The sequence below is a fragment of the Buteo buteo genome, chromosome Z (genome assembly GCF_964188355.1).
Source record: "Buteo buteo chromosome Z, bButBut1.hap1.1, whole genome shotgun sequence".
NCBI lineage: Eukaryota > Metazoa > Chordata > Aves > Accipitriformes > Accipitridae > Buteo > Buteo buteo.
The window spans coordinates 52,026,561-52,045,889 of NC_134204.1; the positions used below are offsets into that span (position 1 = coordinate 52,026,561).

The window sequence follows — 19,329 nt, forward strand, 5'->3', positions numbered from 1 at the left end:
CACCAGGAGCTCACAACCTGTAATAGCACAGCTTCCCAGGGCAATTTACGAAGCCCATGAGCTGCTCCTGACCACCTGCTCCAAGGACCCCACAAAAGCAGGGATGCACACAAAAGCAAGGATTTACCCTGCATGTGCACTGCACAGCAAATGTCAGGCTCACTACTCACACCCAATGCAAACAATCTATGCACTCCCAATCAGTCTGACCCTACACCAGGAAAGGAGTTGCAGCAGGTAAAGTATTGCACTGCCACTGAAACAAGCTGTACAACCAAAAGGCAGAAGTTCAGTGCAGCTGAGAACTAAGAAGTTCATTCATTGGAAGTTTTCCCATACAAAAATGTTGAAACATTGTGGTTAAAATCCTTCTCTAGGAAGAAAGATGTCAAAACAAGGATTCAGCCTTTTCTCAGGCTGAAGCCTATTCTCAAAAGTGACCGTGTGCAGAATTTTAGGAATACAGAAAATATTTTTTAATTTTATTACTATTGTTCTATTGGAATTTCTTTCTGCTTGTTCTAAGACAACCTGTAAAGTCAGACCATCCTTGATGGATAGGTACAAAGTAAAAAAATCCAGTTTTCTAGAAGCTCCATTACATGTCCTGAATTTAAGCGTCATGTGAATTTAGAATATCCTAAAAAATCTAAAATATATTTTTAATCCATCATGTGTCATTCCCTTACTATTAGTGAATAGCACTGATCTTCAAAACATGGTTTGTGTCAGAAATAAAAAAACTACACATTTCCTGTAAAGATGCTTTCATTTTTTTTCAAATCTTACTGAAGTACCATATGAGCATTCCATTAGCCAATGAAGGAACACAGTTTTTTTCATATCCTAATTTATTTCAGTTTTATTGTGAAAGTAGGACATCACCATCAGAAGTATTTGTTAAATTGTTGTTGTCCAATGATATTTGGCACATCTCTGCATGGCACAGAACTACTGACATCCATGCATTTGCTGATGCTGGCAGCATTGCTTTGGATAGTGCTCTTTAAATGTATGTATAACAGCTGGAGTAAATCTGTGACTACTTGTCTATAAACCATTGATCAGATTTTTAAATATCTACTTGTTAATGGCAACAAGGCCTAATAAATGCACCATGCACTTCTCTAGAGAGAGCTCTTCCCTGAATTGGATTGGAGATGTGTTAAGACTTGTTCCCAATCAAGTCACTGGGAAAATGCACATTAATTTTCACTGGAAATAGTATTTGACACTGGCTCTTCATGGATTTAAAGAACTATAAATATGCTATTGACCATTTCACATTCTTGAGATCCAGTGAAAATATAGAACCACACAGATTAATTTCAAAGCTTCTCTCCAGTAAATTAATGCAGCTGGCAATGCTGCCTGTTTAGGCAGATCTCCACACATGTTCTGTTAGACAACCTGCTAAGTGCTAAAATGAAAAGCATAGCTGTATGGAGCTGCATTCTCTTGTCCATACTCTGTGTATACATTTGCTCCTGTTTGCACTTCCTAACAGTCTAAGCATATCCCATTGCTTTAGGTATGAGAAGACATTCAAATCCTTTCTCTACCTAGCTGTTCTCTATTTATGGTAGACTGCTTCAGTTAAAAAGAAGAAACATTGGGAAAACCCCTGCCTGTCACCACATAGCCACAGAGTACTACCTAAGCAATTCAGTGCTGAGGAAAAATAACATTAAATGCTTGTCTTTCTGAAATTAAGGGAGTGGGGGATAAAGCACACATTTGCCGTGTTTACAGCTCTCTTTGGGGAAATGCAGTGAGACTACTTCAACTTCCATGCTAGCAGCAGAGCAGATTGTCGGTAAAGAACGAGTGGCCATATTTCTTAATTCTAAGTCCACAGTAAGTTTCCCCCACAGCATGTTCTAAAAGAACTACCAGTTTTAAGTTATATATATTACCTGTTACAAATAAAACTGTTCAATAACATTTGACATGCTTTTTTTTTCTTATTTCAAATATTATGGCAAAGCACAAGCAAGCAGTAGAAACAACCATTTCAATAATTAATGGTCCAGCTCTGCAATTCATTACTTTGAGAAGAGCAGTCTCACTGGCATCAGCAGCACTGCTTACATCCTGGTATTTGGCTAACAATGAACAAGGAGGCAGTCAGCATACAGATGGATAATTCTTGGAAACCTCTCCTTATTAATCTTCCTACAGCACCACTGCAGAATCCCAAAACGCACTCAAGAGCAAATCCCATTGAGCTACAAAAGGACGTAAGAATCCGCAAGTGTTTTACCAAGGAATTGGATAGGGCTGTCACCATTGATCACGTGAGCACTGAGATTACACCAAGGTCATGGTGATGGAGTTTCTAGACAGTCCATGCATATCTTGTCTTTAGTTTGATTAGAAAATATCCACCAAGGTATGTTTCCTTCATCTGTCAAGATAGGTTGCCAAATGAAGCCAAAGCTGGAAGTCAGAATTTGGTTAGTAATTATCTGGGAGTACAGCTCTCATTTTTCACTTGTATATTCACATGATTAACATAGTATGTTTTGAACCTCATTATTATCACCCCTCCGTACGGGCTTTTGACAAACAGCTCAAGAAAAAACATTGCTGAAGCTCCCAAGAAGTGTGAAATAAGAAATACAGGAAAGATTTAACGTGCTGTACATTACAAGCTTTACCCAACTGTAACCAGTGAACTACTCAAAAAGCATTTAAATCCCACTTCAAGGGGATAAGGTGCTTACTAGCTGCAACAATATTCTTCTTTCCGCCTATAGAAGGAGCCATTAAGACTTCCACATAGACATTTTTTCAATTTCCTGAATGTCACTGGCATGTCAAGCCTCTCCACGCCTTCAGAAACTGGAACCAACACCAACATCCTGACTTGGATAGCACAACAATTTCATGCAAGGCCTTTTTTTCATTTTATTGATGATCTGGTATCTTTTCACAAAACTAGCCCTATGGCATCATCCACACATCTCTACTGCCATGTATGACCCGCCCCTGCACACAATGGCCAAACTTTTTCTATTAGCCTTTACACTTCTACAGTTACTTTCCTCAGTGAACAGAGATTCACTAAAAGGCTACTAGCTAAAGAACAGAATGGTGGAAGTTTTGCTGTTAGACAGAGATGCTGTATTTCACACTGAAAAGAAAAATTGCTGAGTGGAATCTAAGCTGCCTATTAAGGGACTCACAGCCCACTTGTTTGGCTTTCCAAAGTGTATGCAGCCTAGCAATCCTAACTCAAAGTCTGCAAGACTTTGAAATGAGAGTATATCCAAGACATTCATACCGTATTTTCTCTGAAATTTCTTTATATTTAAAATGAAAAAATACACTGTAATTGAGGTAACTACAATAAGATATTTGTAGGTTCAAGTTTCAATGGATTTTTACATCTTAAAAGAGAAAATGTAGTTTGAAATATTGCTTGGCTCTTTTTGCAGGGCAAGGCCTAGAGGAAACGGGGTGGAATACGCAATGTATGTATGATGTTTTTTCAAGACTCTTGGAAACAGAGCAACTTACATATGTAATAGAGCCCAAGCAATGACTGAATAAAGAATGACAAATAACTAAAGATTTGTTATGACAACTTTGACATAGTAGCACTGTGCAATTTTTTTAACTATGTGTCTTACGCAGCAACACTCACAGGAAGAACAGCTGATTAACTATTTCACTGCAAACAAGCCTATGCAGTTGAGGATCATGACACCACCACTCAACATCAATGACAGTTTCCAGTTTTATTTGGGATACAGAAAACAGTTTATATTTCAACTGCAGCTTTCTGAATGGGGAACGTGATCTGGACACATGCATGCTCAGATGGCTGGTAGGCTGGGAGTAAGCTGGTACTCCTAGGAAAAGTCTGACTGAATCAAAAATTACTAATGGTGCTCCTAGGGAACTGGGGTCTATTTAAACAGTGAATTTCAATTTATAAATCAAATTAAAGGAATTACAGGTATGCAATGATGTACATCACTTTTGAAAAGACATTTGTGGTAATTATCTCTACCAATTTCTTTGCAGAGATTACCTCTAACCTAAATTTACCCATATGCAATGTAGGAGGAAGTAAAATTCTAATAAGAACAAGGAGTACAGAAGTCAAATCATTTTCCAGAACATAAAAATCCTTTACCTGATTGCTTTCAAACCACCTTCAGATGACTTTCAATGTTTTTCTCCACAATTAATTCTGCTACCATGCTTTGGAAAATCTGACAAAATGTCAATAATTAGATGCCAACCACTTAGAGTTGTGTGAAACTTGGCGGTTTCACTTTGCAGGAGTGCAGGCAAATATTTTATTTGGTGTCAATCCACATATGTTCCTCTCCACCGCTTTCAGTTTGGGTTTTGACTTTTGAATAAGTCCAAACAGGCAAATGAATAAGCAGTCAAAATTTCCACATTTTACCTGGTTTCACCATGCAAATAAAAACCAGGCAGGCGTATCTTCATGAATTAACAATGGAACAAGTTAGATGTTCAAATTTGGAAAGAAATACAAGAAAACATCTATCATGTGATTGTAGTGATTTACACGCACCTAGCCACTCAAAAAACCCAGGGTCATGATGATGTTAACTCTCCCTAGCACCGTTACTGTTTGTATACTATATTCTGAAATGTGCTGCAGGCATGTCTATTTATGATGCTATATAAAGGCCCAAAATGAGAATAATAGTAGTAATAATTGGTTTTGGTTTAAATCCTGCCACCATTTTACATCATTCCAGTTGCCTTCTACTCTTTCCATCCACCCCCAAGTATCTTTGGATTGCAGCTCACTGGATCACCACTGCTGTTGTCAGTGTGCCCAGTTCTGGTCTTTATCTGGTAAAAATCATGACTGATCCAACAGAAATTATAGCAGGTGAAATTTGTTTTAAATAAGGGAGGTATGCCACAGAAATAATAACCATTCAAAAGGTCTGACTGTATCAACATTTCTGCTGAGAACGTACTCACTGCATACTTTTCTAGAGAAACTGAAAGCTAAGAAGGGTATGGAGTCCAAAACCCAGGTAACTGCAGGTACCGCATGTGGGAAGTTGCGAGGTAGAGAAAAAAGGCCAAAGAGATGACAGGCATGAAAGAAAAGGAATAATGAAGATGAGAAAGCATGCATAAAATATTGGTAGAAGTAGGAAAGTCAGAACAGTCAGAAAACTGAGATGCAGAAGATAAGGAAGAGAACACAGGTAAGAAAGGTAACTTTAGAATATAGGATGGACATGAAGAACAAATGTGTTACAGATGGACTGGAGGAGAGATGATAATACAGGGAAAAGGAAGGAGACTGAGCATGGAGGTAACTAATTACAGACACACAGTGAAGACCAAGATAAAATTAGGGATGAAGATGAGAAAAGGTGAAGGGAGAATGGCATGAGAATAAAAAGGAGATCCAAAAAAGAAAGGTATGGAACTGAGAGACAAAAGTGTATCTGGAAATGGGACAAATAACATCGAAACTTTACAGGACAAAGGCAGAAGTAGGATTAAAGAAAAATTATGAGTGGGATAATAAAAGTATGAATGGCAAAATGGTTAAAAATAAGGATAAGTACAGAGGTAGGACCCAAGAAGGTATGAAAAGAAGACCTCAGGAAAGCGATGGGAGTAAAAAGAGGCAGATGAAGCTGGCACTTGGATAGAGACGTTGGTGCTAGCCCTGCATGCATGGTCATCTTACCAATCCACCACAGGTACTGAAGGAGGCGAAGGAGCCCGGGTAGCGGAGGACAGCACCACTGTAGTAACAAGCTCTCTCAGGTTGCGACTGTGCAGCACCGGGTGGGCTTTTGCCCTCACCCCCAAGCCGCTCCTCCACAGCAAAGCCAGGAGCCAGGAAGCGGCTGTCCCTCTTGAGCAGCAGGTAGAGCTCCCTAGCAAAAGCCGGGATCCTCAGCAGTACCTCATCTCCGTCCTCTGCTGGAGGTGGGGGCGGTGGGGATGGTGATGGTGGCAGCTGAGAGGCAGCACCAGACCCTTGGGGCAGGGGGGACCAGTGGTAAAACTCCTGAGACTCATACTCATCCTCAGTGTCCTCTTCCTCTGCCGCCTCCCCCGCAGCCTGTGCCTGCCCCTCCACCGAGGAGGAGACCGAGCGCACCTCCCGGGAACTGCCGGCCACTGGGCTCGGTGTGACTGGGGTGCTGAGGGTGCTGCTCCGGTTCCCACAGCTGGGGTCGGCACTGCAGCCCCCCCCCCCACCGCTGCCACCCGCTGGTTCCTGCTGGCCCCTGCTCCACAACGCAGGGAAGACGATCTCCCACTCCTCAGTTTCTTCTGAAGCATGGAGACCTGCAGGAAGGCCAGCAGATGCTTTAAATGAGTGGAGCACCCAGCAGCCCACAGTGCCTGCCAGAAACCCACCCTATGCCCCTCACGACATGCTCCTTCTGGCTCCCAGCCCACCAAGCATGCCACCCAAAATACAGTGGGGTCCATTTGGCCCATTTATCCTGTACTTAGACAGCAGATGGGCCGGCCGCTAGATGCCCCTGTGCCTGTTCAGGGGTCTGGGACACACCGTGAGAGAGCTGGAGCTCAAGCCGGGCAAAAGCTGTGTTTGTACCAGTAGCTAGGGATGTTCTTCTTCCTGACCACCACCTCCACACAAGGTGGGCTGCATGAACCTTTCACCATTTAGACAAAGTAGCAACTTTTTCATACAGCTAAAAAAAATTTGTTATTTTAGCAGTGAAAACCCGAACAGAAAAATTTGAAAATTTCAACTTTGTCCTCAGCATGTTTTGCAGGACCTACTGTGATTTCAAAAGTGCAGCCAAATGCCCACACACACCGTGGCCCCACATTTGTGAGTGGAGGTAAAAGTGGCAGATGCGGTATCATCACAGTCGGACGGACTCGCATTCCCTCATCAGCGATGTCTGTGTACCACACACGCCATATCACAATTTAACCAAAATTCTGGGCGTACCAGCATTATGTCTATAAACACGCGAGTACACACAGCCTCCGCCAGCCCGAGGCAGGAGGCAGTTCTATCTACACATTCACCCTACACACGCCGGGAATAGCACTGCTGGGAGGACAGGGCTGCGGGTGAAAACTAGCATCCCGTACAGACGAGCGCGTTGCAGCGCGCCCTCGCAGCGGAGGCACGCATTAACTGGTCACCCGCCGGTGACAGGCGACGGGCACAGCTGCTGAGGCGCTTAACAATGCGCAGGTACCGGCTACCGGCCGGGCAGGGAGGCCGCCCCGAGGCTCGGCCCCCTCCCGCCGAAGGCGCGCACTTACCTGTGGCGAGCCCGCTTGACAGCACGCACAGCTGGTAGAAAAAGCAGCAGACGCGGCTCAGGCGCATCCTCCCGCCCATCCCCACCGGCTCCGCGCCCGCGGGACGCCGGCGGGCAGGACAGGGAGGGCCGTGCCCAGCCGGGACGGGCGGGGAGCGCCGCGGAGCGCAGCCACCCGGGCGCCCGCGGAGAAACTGCAGGCGAGCGCGACGCGCTCGTCCCGCCGGGGCGGGCGGGCAGCACCGGCAGCGCTGGATGTGCGGCGCACGGGGCGGGCGTGTGTGTCGAGCGGGGGGCGGGCGCGGGCAGGCGGGCAGGAGCGCGGCCCCTGCGCGCACACAGCGCCCGGCGGCGGGCGGGCAGCTGCGCCCCGGCGGCGGCGGCGGCGGCGGCGACCGCGCTGCCCCCGCCCGCCGCTCGCCCCCACGGGGCGGGACGCGCCGGGCCCCGGCCCGGCCGGCCCCGCCCCGGCCCCGCCCGGGCGGGCACGCGGCGCGGCCCCCCTTCCCTTCCCTCCCTTCCCCTCCCTTTCTCTCCCTTTCTCTCCCTTCCCAACCCCGCCGCGCCGCGGGCCGGCGCCTGGGCGGCTCCGCGGGCATACGAGCCCCGGCCGCGCCCCGCGGGCACCTTGCGCGGCCCCGGCCCCGGCCCCGGCCCCGGCCCCGAGAGCGCCCTTCGCACCCCGCTCGCCTCCGCCGGGCGGGCAGGGGCAGGGGCAGGCGCGCCGGGTGCGTACCGAGAGCAGGAAGGGCTCCTCTCGTCCCCGTCGCCAGCTACGCGTTCTGCGCAGCCTTCGCCTCAAATTCGGGAGCAGCAGAGACTGACCGTTCCTGCCTGGTGTTGTGTAATTTGATTCTAAGCTCCTTGTGCCCCCGCGACGCGGCCCTCCGTGGAAACCCATCCCTTTCCACCCCAACCCGTGTCCGCAGAGGAGCGGGTAAATGTGGAGTCGAGCAAAAGCTTTAAGTGCACATCTAACGTCAGCATAAACTGCAGAAGCAACAGGTAAACACCTCCCTCTAAATGCCTGACTTCTTACCGTAACTTCTGCGTTACTTACTGTTGGTGGTGTCAAAGGTGACTACTATGCCTTAAGGGAAAGCAGAGCAAATCTGGAGTGGAGAGGAAAGCCATCTGTGCCGTTAAGGGTAAGCTACGAAGTTGCAAGAATTCTTTCTAAAAGTCGGTTGTATAAAATGAAAAGCAAAACAAACAAACAAATCACATGTTAGGGCTCCAAATAAATATGTTCAGACTCCACAGAAGCCAAATGCAGCTGGGGTTTGCTCTCTGCTGTGTTCAATAGCTGTTTCAAACCTATGCTGCATGGTGTATTCTCAGCTACTTACAAACAGTATTTTTGATTAGTTGTTTGGTTTTATAGGAAAAAAGTTTCCATACAGTTGTCCTTTTTTTTTTTCTTTTTTCTTTTTTTGCATCTGAGCCAACTTACACTAAGCAAAATCAGAGGGACTTTGTAAAAACAAGATGACAGATTTACATGTAACAGTTTAGGAAGAGGGGAGTTTTCCAGAGGCTGCACGCTAGTGTTCGCCTGATAATTAGGTTACCTTAAAAATGCATTTAAAGTGAAGCTTTGTTTCCCCAGTAAATAACAACATAGGTGCTAAATTACAGTGGAATTAGTAGGCCTAATGCTGTAGCCTTCCCACAGCCAAAATTCTCCTTACAACTGATGAGGAAATGCTCTAAGCTGTGGTTTATAAGCTCCTGTGCAAATAGTAGATACAAATTCTGACTGTGTTTTTTTAAAAACAAAACAGAATATGTAGATGAGATGCAAAAATACACAGAGGAAATCTTTACTTACAGTGCATACAGTTACATCCCAAAAGATAGAAATGGGCAACCAGCAAGAACAAGGAGAAAAGACATGGCATGTATATTTGCTCATTTTAAAACTGTTAATGGCTGTAACTGTTTTCAGTCTGCTGAAGTTAAGTTAGTCCCTTTGGACCAAATTCTGCTTCTCTTATTCACATGTTTAATCTTAGTAAAAGACAAAAGAACTGCTTTTGTCAGTAAGGTAAGCAGAATTTGGCCTTTTCAACACAAGCTGCAGGGGGTAAAGAGACTGTAAGAAGGCAACTGAGAAAGACTTCAATATGTTTGACTTTATCACTAGCCAAAAAAAGAGGAATATTTCAAGTAAGTCTCCACATACAAACACACCACCAGCTAAAGTCAATGTGGAGCTGCAGCAAATTTCTTTAGCTCATTTTATGTTTTCTTTTTATCGTTTCAATAGTTAAAGTAAAAATATAGGGGGAGGTTCTCTATGTTTAACTTTGGGGAAAGTGCACTATAAAATAGAGCCCCTACTGGTGTTCATTAGTTTTAACAAAGAGTCTGGTCATAGGTTAATACTGGTAGACGGTATTGTAGCCCACCACATGCTAACTGTCGTCACTGTGAAACTAGTGCAGAGAAGTCTATGTCTAAAAGAATAAGACTTAAAAGAACAAAAAAATGCTTTCATACTGCAATTATTTTGCAGAGAGAATAATATTGTATCCACATGTACTATACAAAAGACTTTATTTTCTTACTCACAAAGCCACCAAAACTCTTTGCAAAATAGTTTTTATTTTACAGAACATACTGCACGCGGTCTAGAATTAACTATGCCTTCGTAAAATGGGAAGAGATAGTATCTTCAAACACAGAATAGAGCAAAATGAAGAGAAACATTTAGTTTGCTTCAGTAGATTCGTTAAAACTCCACTTCCTATCTGAAAGGTCCAAGCCTTTTGGCATTCTAAGGGACTCAGGCGGAACCACAAATGCATTAAGTAAAGAATGTGTTGATTTGTAAAGTATAACAAAGATGCAGACCATCTCACTTGACATGAGAAAAAAATTACAGAAAATGAGGTAAAGAATGTGTCCTCATCAGTTTTCCCGATTGAGAAAAATCAGCCTAATTTTGTTGAAATCAATAGAGATTTGGCAATTTCCTCTCTTTTTGTCCTCCCTGATGTAAAATTTACAGAACTGTGCCATTGGTCTCTTAGGGGCTGGCAGGACAAGGGCTTTCTCAGGCCCCACCACAGGCTGACTTGTCATTTCTTCAGTGTGCTGAGATCATTCAGGATAGTGCCCCAATCACTGGTAACATAGGTATCTCAAGCCATCTTCTGAAGACGTGAACATTGTTCTTCAACCTCCACAGCCTTCACCACTATGGTTTTATTTAAATCTGTGCTGCAGTTACTGTCTTACCTTACGTGCACAAGGGCAGAATTTCCCCCCCATCTCACAGTGAATCTTTCAGTGATTCAGTTCTGGGGATTAAGGTAAGTATGGACAAATCATGCTGTTGAATTCAAAGTGTCAGCTTCTAGCAATACAGGCACCACCATCAGTCAGGGACTTGCCTTGATTTATCTTCTCTCTTTAGTTAATCATCTAACTGTAAAAGCTGTCATGTTTATACATACAAAAGTGATTTAAAATTACCTCAGCTTTACAATATATACAAGATTGCCTCAAGTAACTGTTACCAAAACCCCCCAAACCTTTATCCTCTTCACAGGGAAAGAGTTGTTAATTATTTGTGCATATGCTTTGTATGTATCTGATTGATGATCTCATTGATTTTTTAGAAATCTTGGAGTACATTTGTTTCAAATTTTTACAATTTAACAAAATATGCTAGATGAGTGAAAAAAATCTATTCTGTTTTGAATGGTGCTTACTACCTTAAGGCCACATATCATATGACCGTTGAGATTAGAAACAGAAACTCACATCTTCCTGTTTCTAGGGTGCTTTGCAAATGTTATCTCAGTATAAATAAACTTGTTTAAAAGCAGATTGAATTACATATTTTTTTTAGCTGCAAGATTTATGTGAACTGCAAGATATATGTGAACTGATGCAAATTTTCTCCACTTAAGTGTGAATGAAATGAGGGGTTTTCCATTTTAGAAAATGTTGTGTTCCCTGTCCCTTGAACTGAACAGTGAATTTCCACTGCCTGTTAGCTCACGGACTCTGAATGTTTAGTCTGTAATTCTATACTGTTATTTACATGCTCAAAATGAAGGGTTTATTTAAAATGTATGCATTTAAGACCACTTCAAACAACTTCTCTTTAGCAGATCTTGCTTCAGAGCAAATCTCACAGTTATATCTAAACTCAGTAGTACAGTCAGATGACCTGTGGAGTAAGATGTGTGTTGAACTATTGTGAGCTTAATACCTCTACTGGTTTAAAGTGCAAAAACTTTGAAAGTGCAAAGCTAAGCTCATAGCAGCTCAATGCTATTATGCTATGCCACCAGTTCTTATGATCCTGTTAAGTTTAGGTCATTCAGTGAAATTTACTCCCAAGTCACAGTTGTTACTTTGTGAGTTATTTCACAAAGTCATACTGTGAAATTGATCAATATCTTTGTGGATAGTACATACAGGTAAAAATACACTTTCAACACACTGTGTACATAGAAAGTTTGGCAGAGTCACCATTTAGCCAGAAGTGACTTTCACAACTCTTTTATTATACCCTTTTCATTTGGTGACTTTTTTTTTCTCAGAAAAATTGATGCTTGGCAATTGTTGACAATTTGACAGAAAGCTCAATCTGTACAACGGAAGGTACCAGAGTACTCGGGTTGAAGCCACTTAAAAGACAGCAAGGCTCACTCTCTGAATCTGAGCCCTGCACAACTTGCCAGGCTGAAGTCTCCCACAGAGAGGAGCTTCCTCAAATTTCTAAACTGGAAATCATCTATCGAGAAAATGTATCACTTGGTTGATTATGGGGAAAAGGCTAATCCAGAATGATCAACAAATAGTTCTCATTTTTTTCGAACACCTTAAAAAGAACAAGGCTTCAAATTTGAAACCTGCAAGTCACTGCTGGAGAAAAAAAAAATTCCTCATTTGTGATAAAGCTTCTCTGAGGCAGAAATAAGATCTCTTACTTTTAAACATAAAAAGAAAGTTAAACCAATGCAAGAAACAACATAATAGGTCTTAAAAAAACCCTGAACACATATTCCCTCCCCCAACTTTAGAACCCTGCCCATGGGTAGTGACCCGATTAGTAAGGTTTCTTTTGTACATTAAAGATTTCAAAGCTCTGCTTGATTTCTTCCAATACAAAAGCAAATCCATCAAAATTCTGAGCTTCTCTTCAAATTCAAACAACTTAGGAAGAAAGTATATTTTCTGAATTTTCAAGAGCATGAAAGGACCACCTTTCTGAGCTTCTTCCTAATTAAGAAGATGGCAAAGGACAGCTTAATTTGCATTTTGGGAGATAGCTGAGAATTGCAAACATGTTAGTATTGAAACAGATGCAGAGTTCTATGTAAAAACTTTTATTTCTAACCAGAGAAAAGGCCAAAATAACAATTCAGGACCTTGTGTGGCATTGGAAATCTCTGGTAACAATTATTTCCATTTACACTAAAAATGTACTTGCCTTGATTCTGAAAGAAATTACTTGGTTTAAAGAATTAGGTGGAAGAATAATAGAAAAAATGACATGCATAATAACAAATATTTGGAAACAGTAACAGTTTAGTTAGTCTATCCTTTAGACTTTTGTCCTTTGTAATTTCAAAACTTTATCATTCAAAAGGTAAAGCAGGTAAATATACTAGTTTTTAAGAACTTTTAAGATTGCCTTTTTAATCAGATCTTCAGTAAGAATTGAGGTTCCAACACTTGCATGGTTTACATGCATGCCTGAATTTAGAAGAGTAATCCTTCTGAGGTCAATGTGTATAAGCTTAAAGTTGTTGTTTTATAGGTGCTATTAAAATCTTGTTCCAGTCTTTATAAAACTCTGCCTGTACAGTATATCAGTATTGCTATTGTAACAACTACTATCACAGAATACTTATGGAGAATACGTTCACATTATTAACACTGCATGGTTCTTCTTGACAATTACATTTTAAAATGATACAATAAGCATGTCTTAAAATAATCCTGTCTTCAAAATAAAAATACTGTTTACAACAGTATTATAATTTGTAAATGTATATGAGAACACAGAAACCTTAACTACTAGAAAAAAAAGCAGTAATGGAAAATATCCTTAAAATAGCTTGATGGATGTGAATTCTCATAGTGGAGGGAAGTCTCCCTCTGAAATAAAGATACTGAAACTGACTCCTCTGCCAAACTGTAAGAGCAGGTTAGAAGATCAGAGAAATTTTGCATCATCAAAAATGGTGGAAAATTAGAGTTCTACTACCTATTGGAAAGTTATCCCATTTATGACTGCAGCATTTGTATTTTAAAAATTTCTGACCTCTTCTAATTTATGTCAGAAACAAATTCAGGGAACTTGACTCAGCTACTTCATCCTCTCCCTACCTGCATGTCCCCACATTAAAAGGTGGTGGGGACGGTAGGCAGGAATGCAAGCTGTACAACAAAGGAAAGTGTTTTGTAGGAACTACAAACATCTGGGACTGGGTACAAAACTCTGTGGTATTTATGATCAAACCAGAATAATTGACAACTACATTAGATTATTAGTGAATGCTAGGTAGATATCTGCTATGTTTAAACTACTAAGCTTGAAAGGTTCTATAAGCCATAGTTATCCCAACCTTAATAGACAACCAGTCTGTTTCAGAATTTATTCTGATCTTATGCAGAAAAATGGAGCAATCATGTTAAGAATTATACAGTGAGTTAAAAATACCTTTCCATTACTTACATACACAGTTTAAATGGCTGAGTGGGATTACCATCGTAATGTATTTACACCATTTTAGCTTCAGAAAAAAAGCCAAACAAAACTTTTTTTTTGGGGGGGAGGGGGATCAAGGAATCAGTATAACTAGAAAGCATATAAAGCTGAACATAAAAATGAATAATATGGGAATGGGAATCATAATATGTAGGTGAGAAATACGACAGGTAATGCAGGCAAATCTTGTATAACATGAAATATGGCTCCAAGAAAGATTTAAAAAACTGAATGAGTTTTAGAGATTCTGGCTGTTAAATTGCTGTATGGTCTTCAGTTTATCAGAATAGGTGCATTACTGTATTTATTATATAACAATATATATATTACATTATTAACGCACAAAGAGAAAAAGAAGAAAAGAGATGGGAAAATGGATCCAGGACCAGGAGAAGCCAGTGTAGAGGTGATTGAAAGCTGATCAAGATAGCAAAGTCAAGGAAAACAAAAGGGGATAAAGAGAAGATGAGATACCACTTCAAAAGCTGTAAATAAATGAAAGGAAGTGGTCCATGCAGCAAGGTTCATTTCCTTGCTGTTTTGTAAGGTGAAGCATATAAATAACCTTGCTTTCTGAAACACATCTTTCTTTCCATATAGATTTAAAGAAAGCATGCAGTAGGATAGCTGAACAAAGATAATCACTGATTTCTAGACAACCTTCTTCAACATGTCACCTAGTTGCAAGCGCTGGCGATATCATGAGGCGTTACAGAAATGAAGTTAACTAGCCTCCAAGTCATTATTCATTTAAATGACATTACGGATATCCTGTTTGCACTTTCCCCTGCCGCAGGAGAGAAAGACTTCATTATATATACCAGATAAAAAGCAAACATAGAAGAAATGATTTATTTTTTCCTATCTAAAGGATTTATTCATAAGAACTGCTGTGTGGTAGCCTGCAGAACAGGCTGCCTTGCTCTTTTAGCCTCTGTAACTGGGAAACCCATTAAGACCACATGAGTTGTCAAAGCATACGGTATGTTACATACCGTATGAGTACTGTCCACAGGCACTCACTTTGAAGGCAGGCCAATGGCAAACAGTGGCACCAGGAGACCAGCTAAAATATAGAGAAATCAAGGTGACAGCACATAAAACACAGGTTGTGCAAGACCTCTGTTAAACAGGCAGAAAGCCAAGGACACATGGGTAAAGGGTTTCCAAGCTACTCTTTAGTAGTCTTTTACTTGAATTGAGGTGTTAAAAAAAATACTGGCGTCATATGAGGTGTTCTCAGTTTTGCTTCTCAATTCTTAACCTCCACCTCCTTCTCCCTCCCATTATGCTGAGACAGATAAGAATAAAAGCACAAAATTTGGTGTACTTAAGTGAGGTCAGGCAGTAGAAATAAACAAATTGACAAGCTGCACAACGGTGGTCATATTCCTGGCCAAAGCCAGGAAGTGTCAGTCAACAGAGACTTTAAAGATCTTCATTGCAGAGGAGATGTTAGTTCCTGTTTGCAGAGCACCCTGAAGATTAAAAGTGCTGTGTATCATTACTAACCAAAAAGCTCTGTTGTCCAGTAAAATGCAAACTATGATATATTGTCAGAAAACCTTGGGATTATTTATAAATACTTTTTCTAAACCAGCTGATGTAAATCTGATCTCCATGATTGCTCCTGCTTTTTCTGCCAGTGTAAGAACTTGTAGACCAAGGATTTTACCCCCATGCCTAGATAGCAGTATAAGCCTGTTTCATGGCCAATAGGAAGGAAACAGATTTCTATGTATACTAAGTACTATACTGTATGACACCTGGGACAGGTAGTATAAATATATCACTAAAAAAAACAAAAGGAATGGCTGTCCTGCCAAGAAACGGCTAACAGTTTTTCTGATAATAAGAAATACATGGAGGAATTTTCCTATCAATAGAAATATTTCTCATAGGACATCAAATTGATGTCTTACTACAATCTAGTTATGTGGTACATAACCCTAACTTTTAAAGGTCCTACTGTCATAGCCTTTTACAGTTTTCAGTACTTTTAATCTACTCACGTGCCTGAAAGATAGGAAAGTGTATTTTTAGCTACATTTTTGGTGAAACAAAGCACCTAGACACAATCCAGTGATCTGTTGGATGCTACGCAAGGAGAAAGTAGTAAAAACTGAGTTTAAAGTAATGTCTATGGTTCTATGATTCTATGATCTTTCACTTCCCAAGCTGGCATCCTAGATACCAGACCCAGTTATTTTGATATTCATGTTATGTAAAGAAGATAATGTTACTCCAAGTTATTATGCATTCAGTCATTTCCTAAACAAGTAAGATTATCTGGACTTTTCCCCTCCCATCTTTTACCTTAACTTTGATGTGAAGAAAAAGAGAGGACCAGGCTCTATCAATAGGGGTGGCTGACTTGACAAGGCCGGTATCAGTGTGGCTGTTTTTCAGAGATAACATCTAATGACAGAAGGTACTCACTCCTGTATGTTTCTGGTGTTCATTTCTCTGCTGCTCACTTTGATCAGTACTGATTTAGGCCTTGATTTGGATTCTCAGTTGCATATCACCAGAAACTTTGTAAGCTATCCAACCGCACATTTTTTCAGTGAAATATTACCATCCCACAATTTATAGAGTCCCGTTCTCTGTTCATGAGGGATACTCTCCATGAAGATGTCCAGCTCTCCCACCATGAAAGAATTTTTGTGAGTGTTGCATCCATGAAGTGGAAATAAGATCACCTATGTAGCAATCATAATTCTGACTCATGGAGACCTGATTTCTATACAGCATTTCCGCACTCTGTTTTCTTTCCGTAAGTCTTCCAAGCAGCCAGAGCTTTTTTGGACACACCTACAAGAAGAATGAAGCCTTGCAACCCATACAGTCAATTCTGACTATTAGCTTATTTTCCAGGAGCTCACACATTCAAGAAGTATAAAAATGTGGGAAGATGCTCAGAGAAAGGCTTAGTTGTGTTTCCCTTTTTTTTTCCTAAGAAAGCTGTCGTTAAGTAAACCCAACTACATAGCTATTCATCATGATGTTAGGGAGAGATAGGGTAAGCATACCAGAGCGCTTCCCTCTCCGTCACCTCTTCCACGTCATATAATTCTGAAAAATATGGTTGGGCAGGCCATTTATTCACCTTGCTGCCCCAGAAACAGTTGTAATGGCAGTGTCCTGTCTGACAGTTGTTTATCAAATCAATCAGGAGATTTAAAACCTCAATGATGAAAAAATCCCTGCTCTCCAGTTGATATAAATTCCAGCATTAAAATAACATAACTGTTAGAAAGCCTATTTTTCCTTAGGTTTGATCTAATTTTTTTTGTTCTACTTTCAACCTGTTTCTTTGCTAGCTGTAGATAGGAAGAAAATTTGTTGCCCTTTGTTTTATTGCTCTTTGGGATCTTTTCAGATTCATGTTTTCTAAACCTCTGATGGGCACTGTTACTCTCCCCTGGACTCTCAAACTGGCCTGTGTCTTTCTGGAAATGCAATTACCAAAAAGAGATTCTTGCTGAAGCCTTACCACTTCTCTGCAAGTAAAAGCAAAAATTAACTCTGTGGGTTCTGAAGGCCTTAGTCCAGTCTGTAATGCCTCTAGGGATGTTTTGGACTTTCCTTTGTGTTTGAAATCAGAGTAAGGGTTTTCTGTTTATAGAGTAAGAACTAACAAGGTCTTGGGATTACAGATAAAATAGTGGGTTTTTAAGCATTCCAGTTAGACTTTTCAAGCTTCTCACACCAAAATAATGGTGCAATAAGACTTGAACTCAGTTAGATATCCTTAGAAGCAGAGACATGTAGTAATAAAATCAGACAGAATTATAGCTGCTGAGCAAAGAATGCAGAACCTTTGTGCAAGTGTGAATTAAATGTGACTTGAAACTGGCTTAACCTGTTGTACAAACTAAGTTGTTCATAAATATACTCAGAAGATGGCTTTAAAGGGAGAATATCGTATTTTGAATGTAAGTATTATGCCTACTTGGCCTGTGCTTTTTTTTAAGAAATGGAATATACTTTTTCATCTTGCAGTTACCTAGGAAAGGTAAGTATTTGCAGAATATAGATCAGAGAATGTTGGGGTTTTTTTGCCTCAGGAAACCTGTGTTTGGTATCTGTCCATTGGTGCGAAAGCAGCACCTCCAGTTTCCTTTATAACATAGCAAGATTTCTCTACATTACTTATCCCCTCATTAGTCAGTCTGCAGATATTAAGAGAAAGGCTTCTTTTGATCTTTGGAAATAAAGACATCTCTTCTGGAAAAGTTTCCCAAATGTTAAAAGGAGCCAAAGAAATCATTTTTGCAAAGCAACGAAGAAACTGGGTGAGGGTGAGGAGATGGAGGCTTTATAATACAACCTGTGAGTTAACAAATTCAAGTTATTACAGATTAAAGGGAAGAGTGGGGTGCCCGGCCTGGTTAAATAGCTTCCTTCTTTGTAGCCAGGCATTCCAGCACAACTGGCCTCTTACGACTTCAGCTACAGCTACAGCTATGGGGATTGTGAAGGCAAAAACTTACACAGGTGGGACTCTTAGCATTTAATCAAAATCTTAAATTCAGCTTTAAACCATTAGTCGCTCAGAAGAAACCCAAGTCCAGGAACCTGCATTCAGGCTTAGCTTAGGGCTGGCAAGGAAGGTAAATATGGTTGTTCATAGTATGTATGCACCATGGTACCTGTCACTGATATTTCACAGTCTATATAAAAGCATAATTTATATTATCTGTTTTCCACTTGTTATTTATATAAAGGTAGATCAATTTTGTTTCCTTTTTGACCTGAGGTCATGAAGGTTAGAGTCCTTTGAGAAACATATGTGTTTTTACATGCTAGGAGGACCGTGTAGTTTACATTCTTCATTAGTATGACTTCTAGAGAAAAAAGAGATGAATGCACAGCAAAAGCAAATAGGGATATGGTTTGATTGCAGGAAATTATGTGGAAATTGGCCAAATAAGCAAGCTCTTCCTCTAACTGTCCCTCCTGACCCATGAAATGGCCATCTCAGTAGTGGAAATGTACCAAATGAGCAAGTTGTTCCTCCTCTTCTCCCTTTTTGCCTATGAAAAAGCTAGTGAGAAGGACCACTGCCTCATTCAAAAAAACATACTTAGAAGGCAAAATCTTCCTCCCCTTTTAGGTACTGCAAAACATATTGTGGTAAACTCTTCAGTCCTTCGCACACAGGAGATCAGTTGTATTTGTTGAACCAGTATAGATGTGCAGTTCAGATCTGGCTGGCAGTGGAGTGTCATCTTGCCCATATTAACACATCATAATTTTTCCCTGCTTACCTTCCTTCCTTTCTTAAATACTTGTCAGTATGCAAAATCAAGT

General features: G+C 41.0%; 1 protein-coding gene and 1 long non-coding RNA gene across 3 annotated transcripts in view; one reads left to right on the forward strand and one right to left on the reverse strand.

The window, feature by feature from the left end:
* ADAMTS19 (ADAM metallopeptidase with thrombospondin type 1 motif 19) overlaps positions 1-7,654 on the reverse strand; it is a 150,592-nt gene extending 142,938 nt beyond the window's left edge. Inside the window, exons 1-2 of the mRNA XM_075020924.1 lie at positions 7,279-7,654; positions 5,705-6,315 (exon numbers count right to left, since the gene is read on the reverse strand). Of these exons, the coding sequence (XP_074877025.1) occupies positions 5,705-6,315; positions 7,279-7,357 (690 nt within the window). The 5' untranslated portion in view covers positions 7,358-7,654. The remainder of the gene's footprint in view (positions 1-5,704; positions 6,316-7,278) is intronic.
* Positions 7,655-7,851: 197 nt separating this feature from the next.
* LOC142027447 (uncharacterized) overlaps positions 7,852-19,329 on the forward strand; it is an 84,880-nt gene continuing 73,402 nt past the window's right edge. The window contains exon 1 of one of the 2 annotated variants that reach the window (XR_012649134.1): positions 7,852-8,282. This is a non-coding gene — a long non-coding RNA (uncharacterized LOC142027447). The other variant, XR_012649135.1, reaches the window with a different exon arrangement.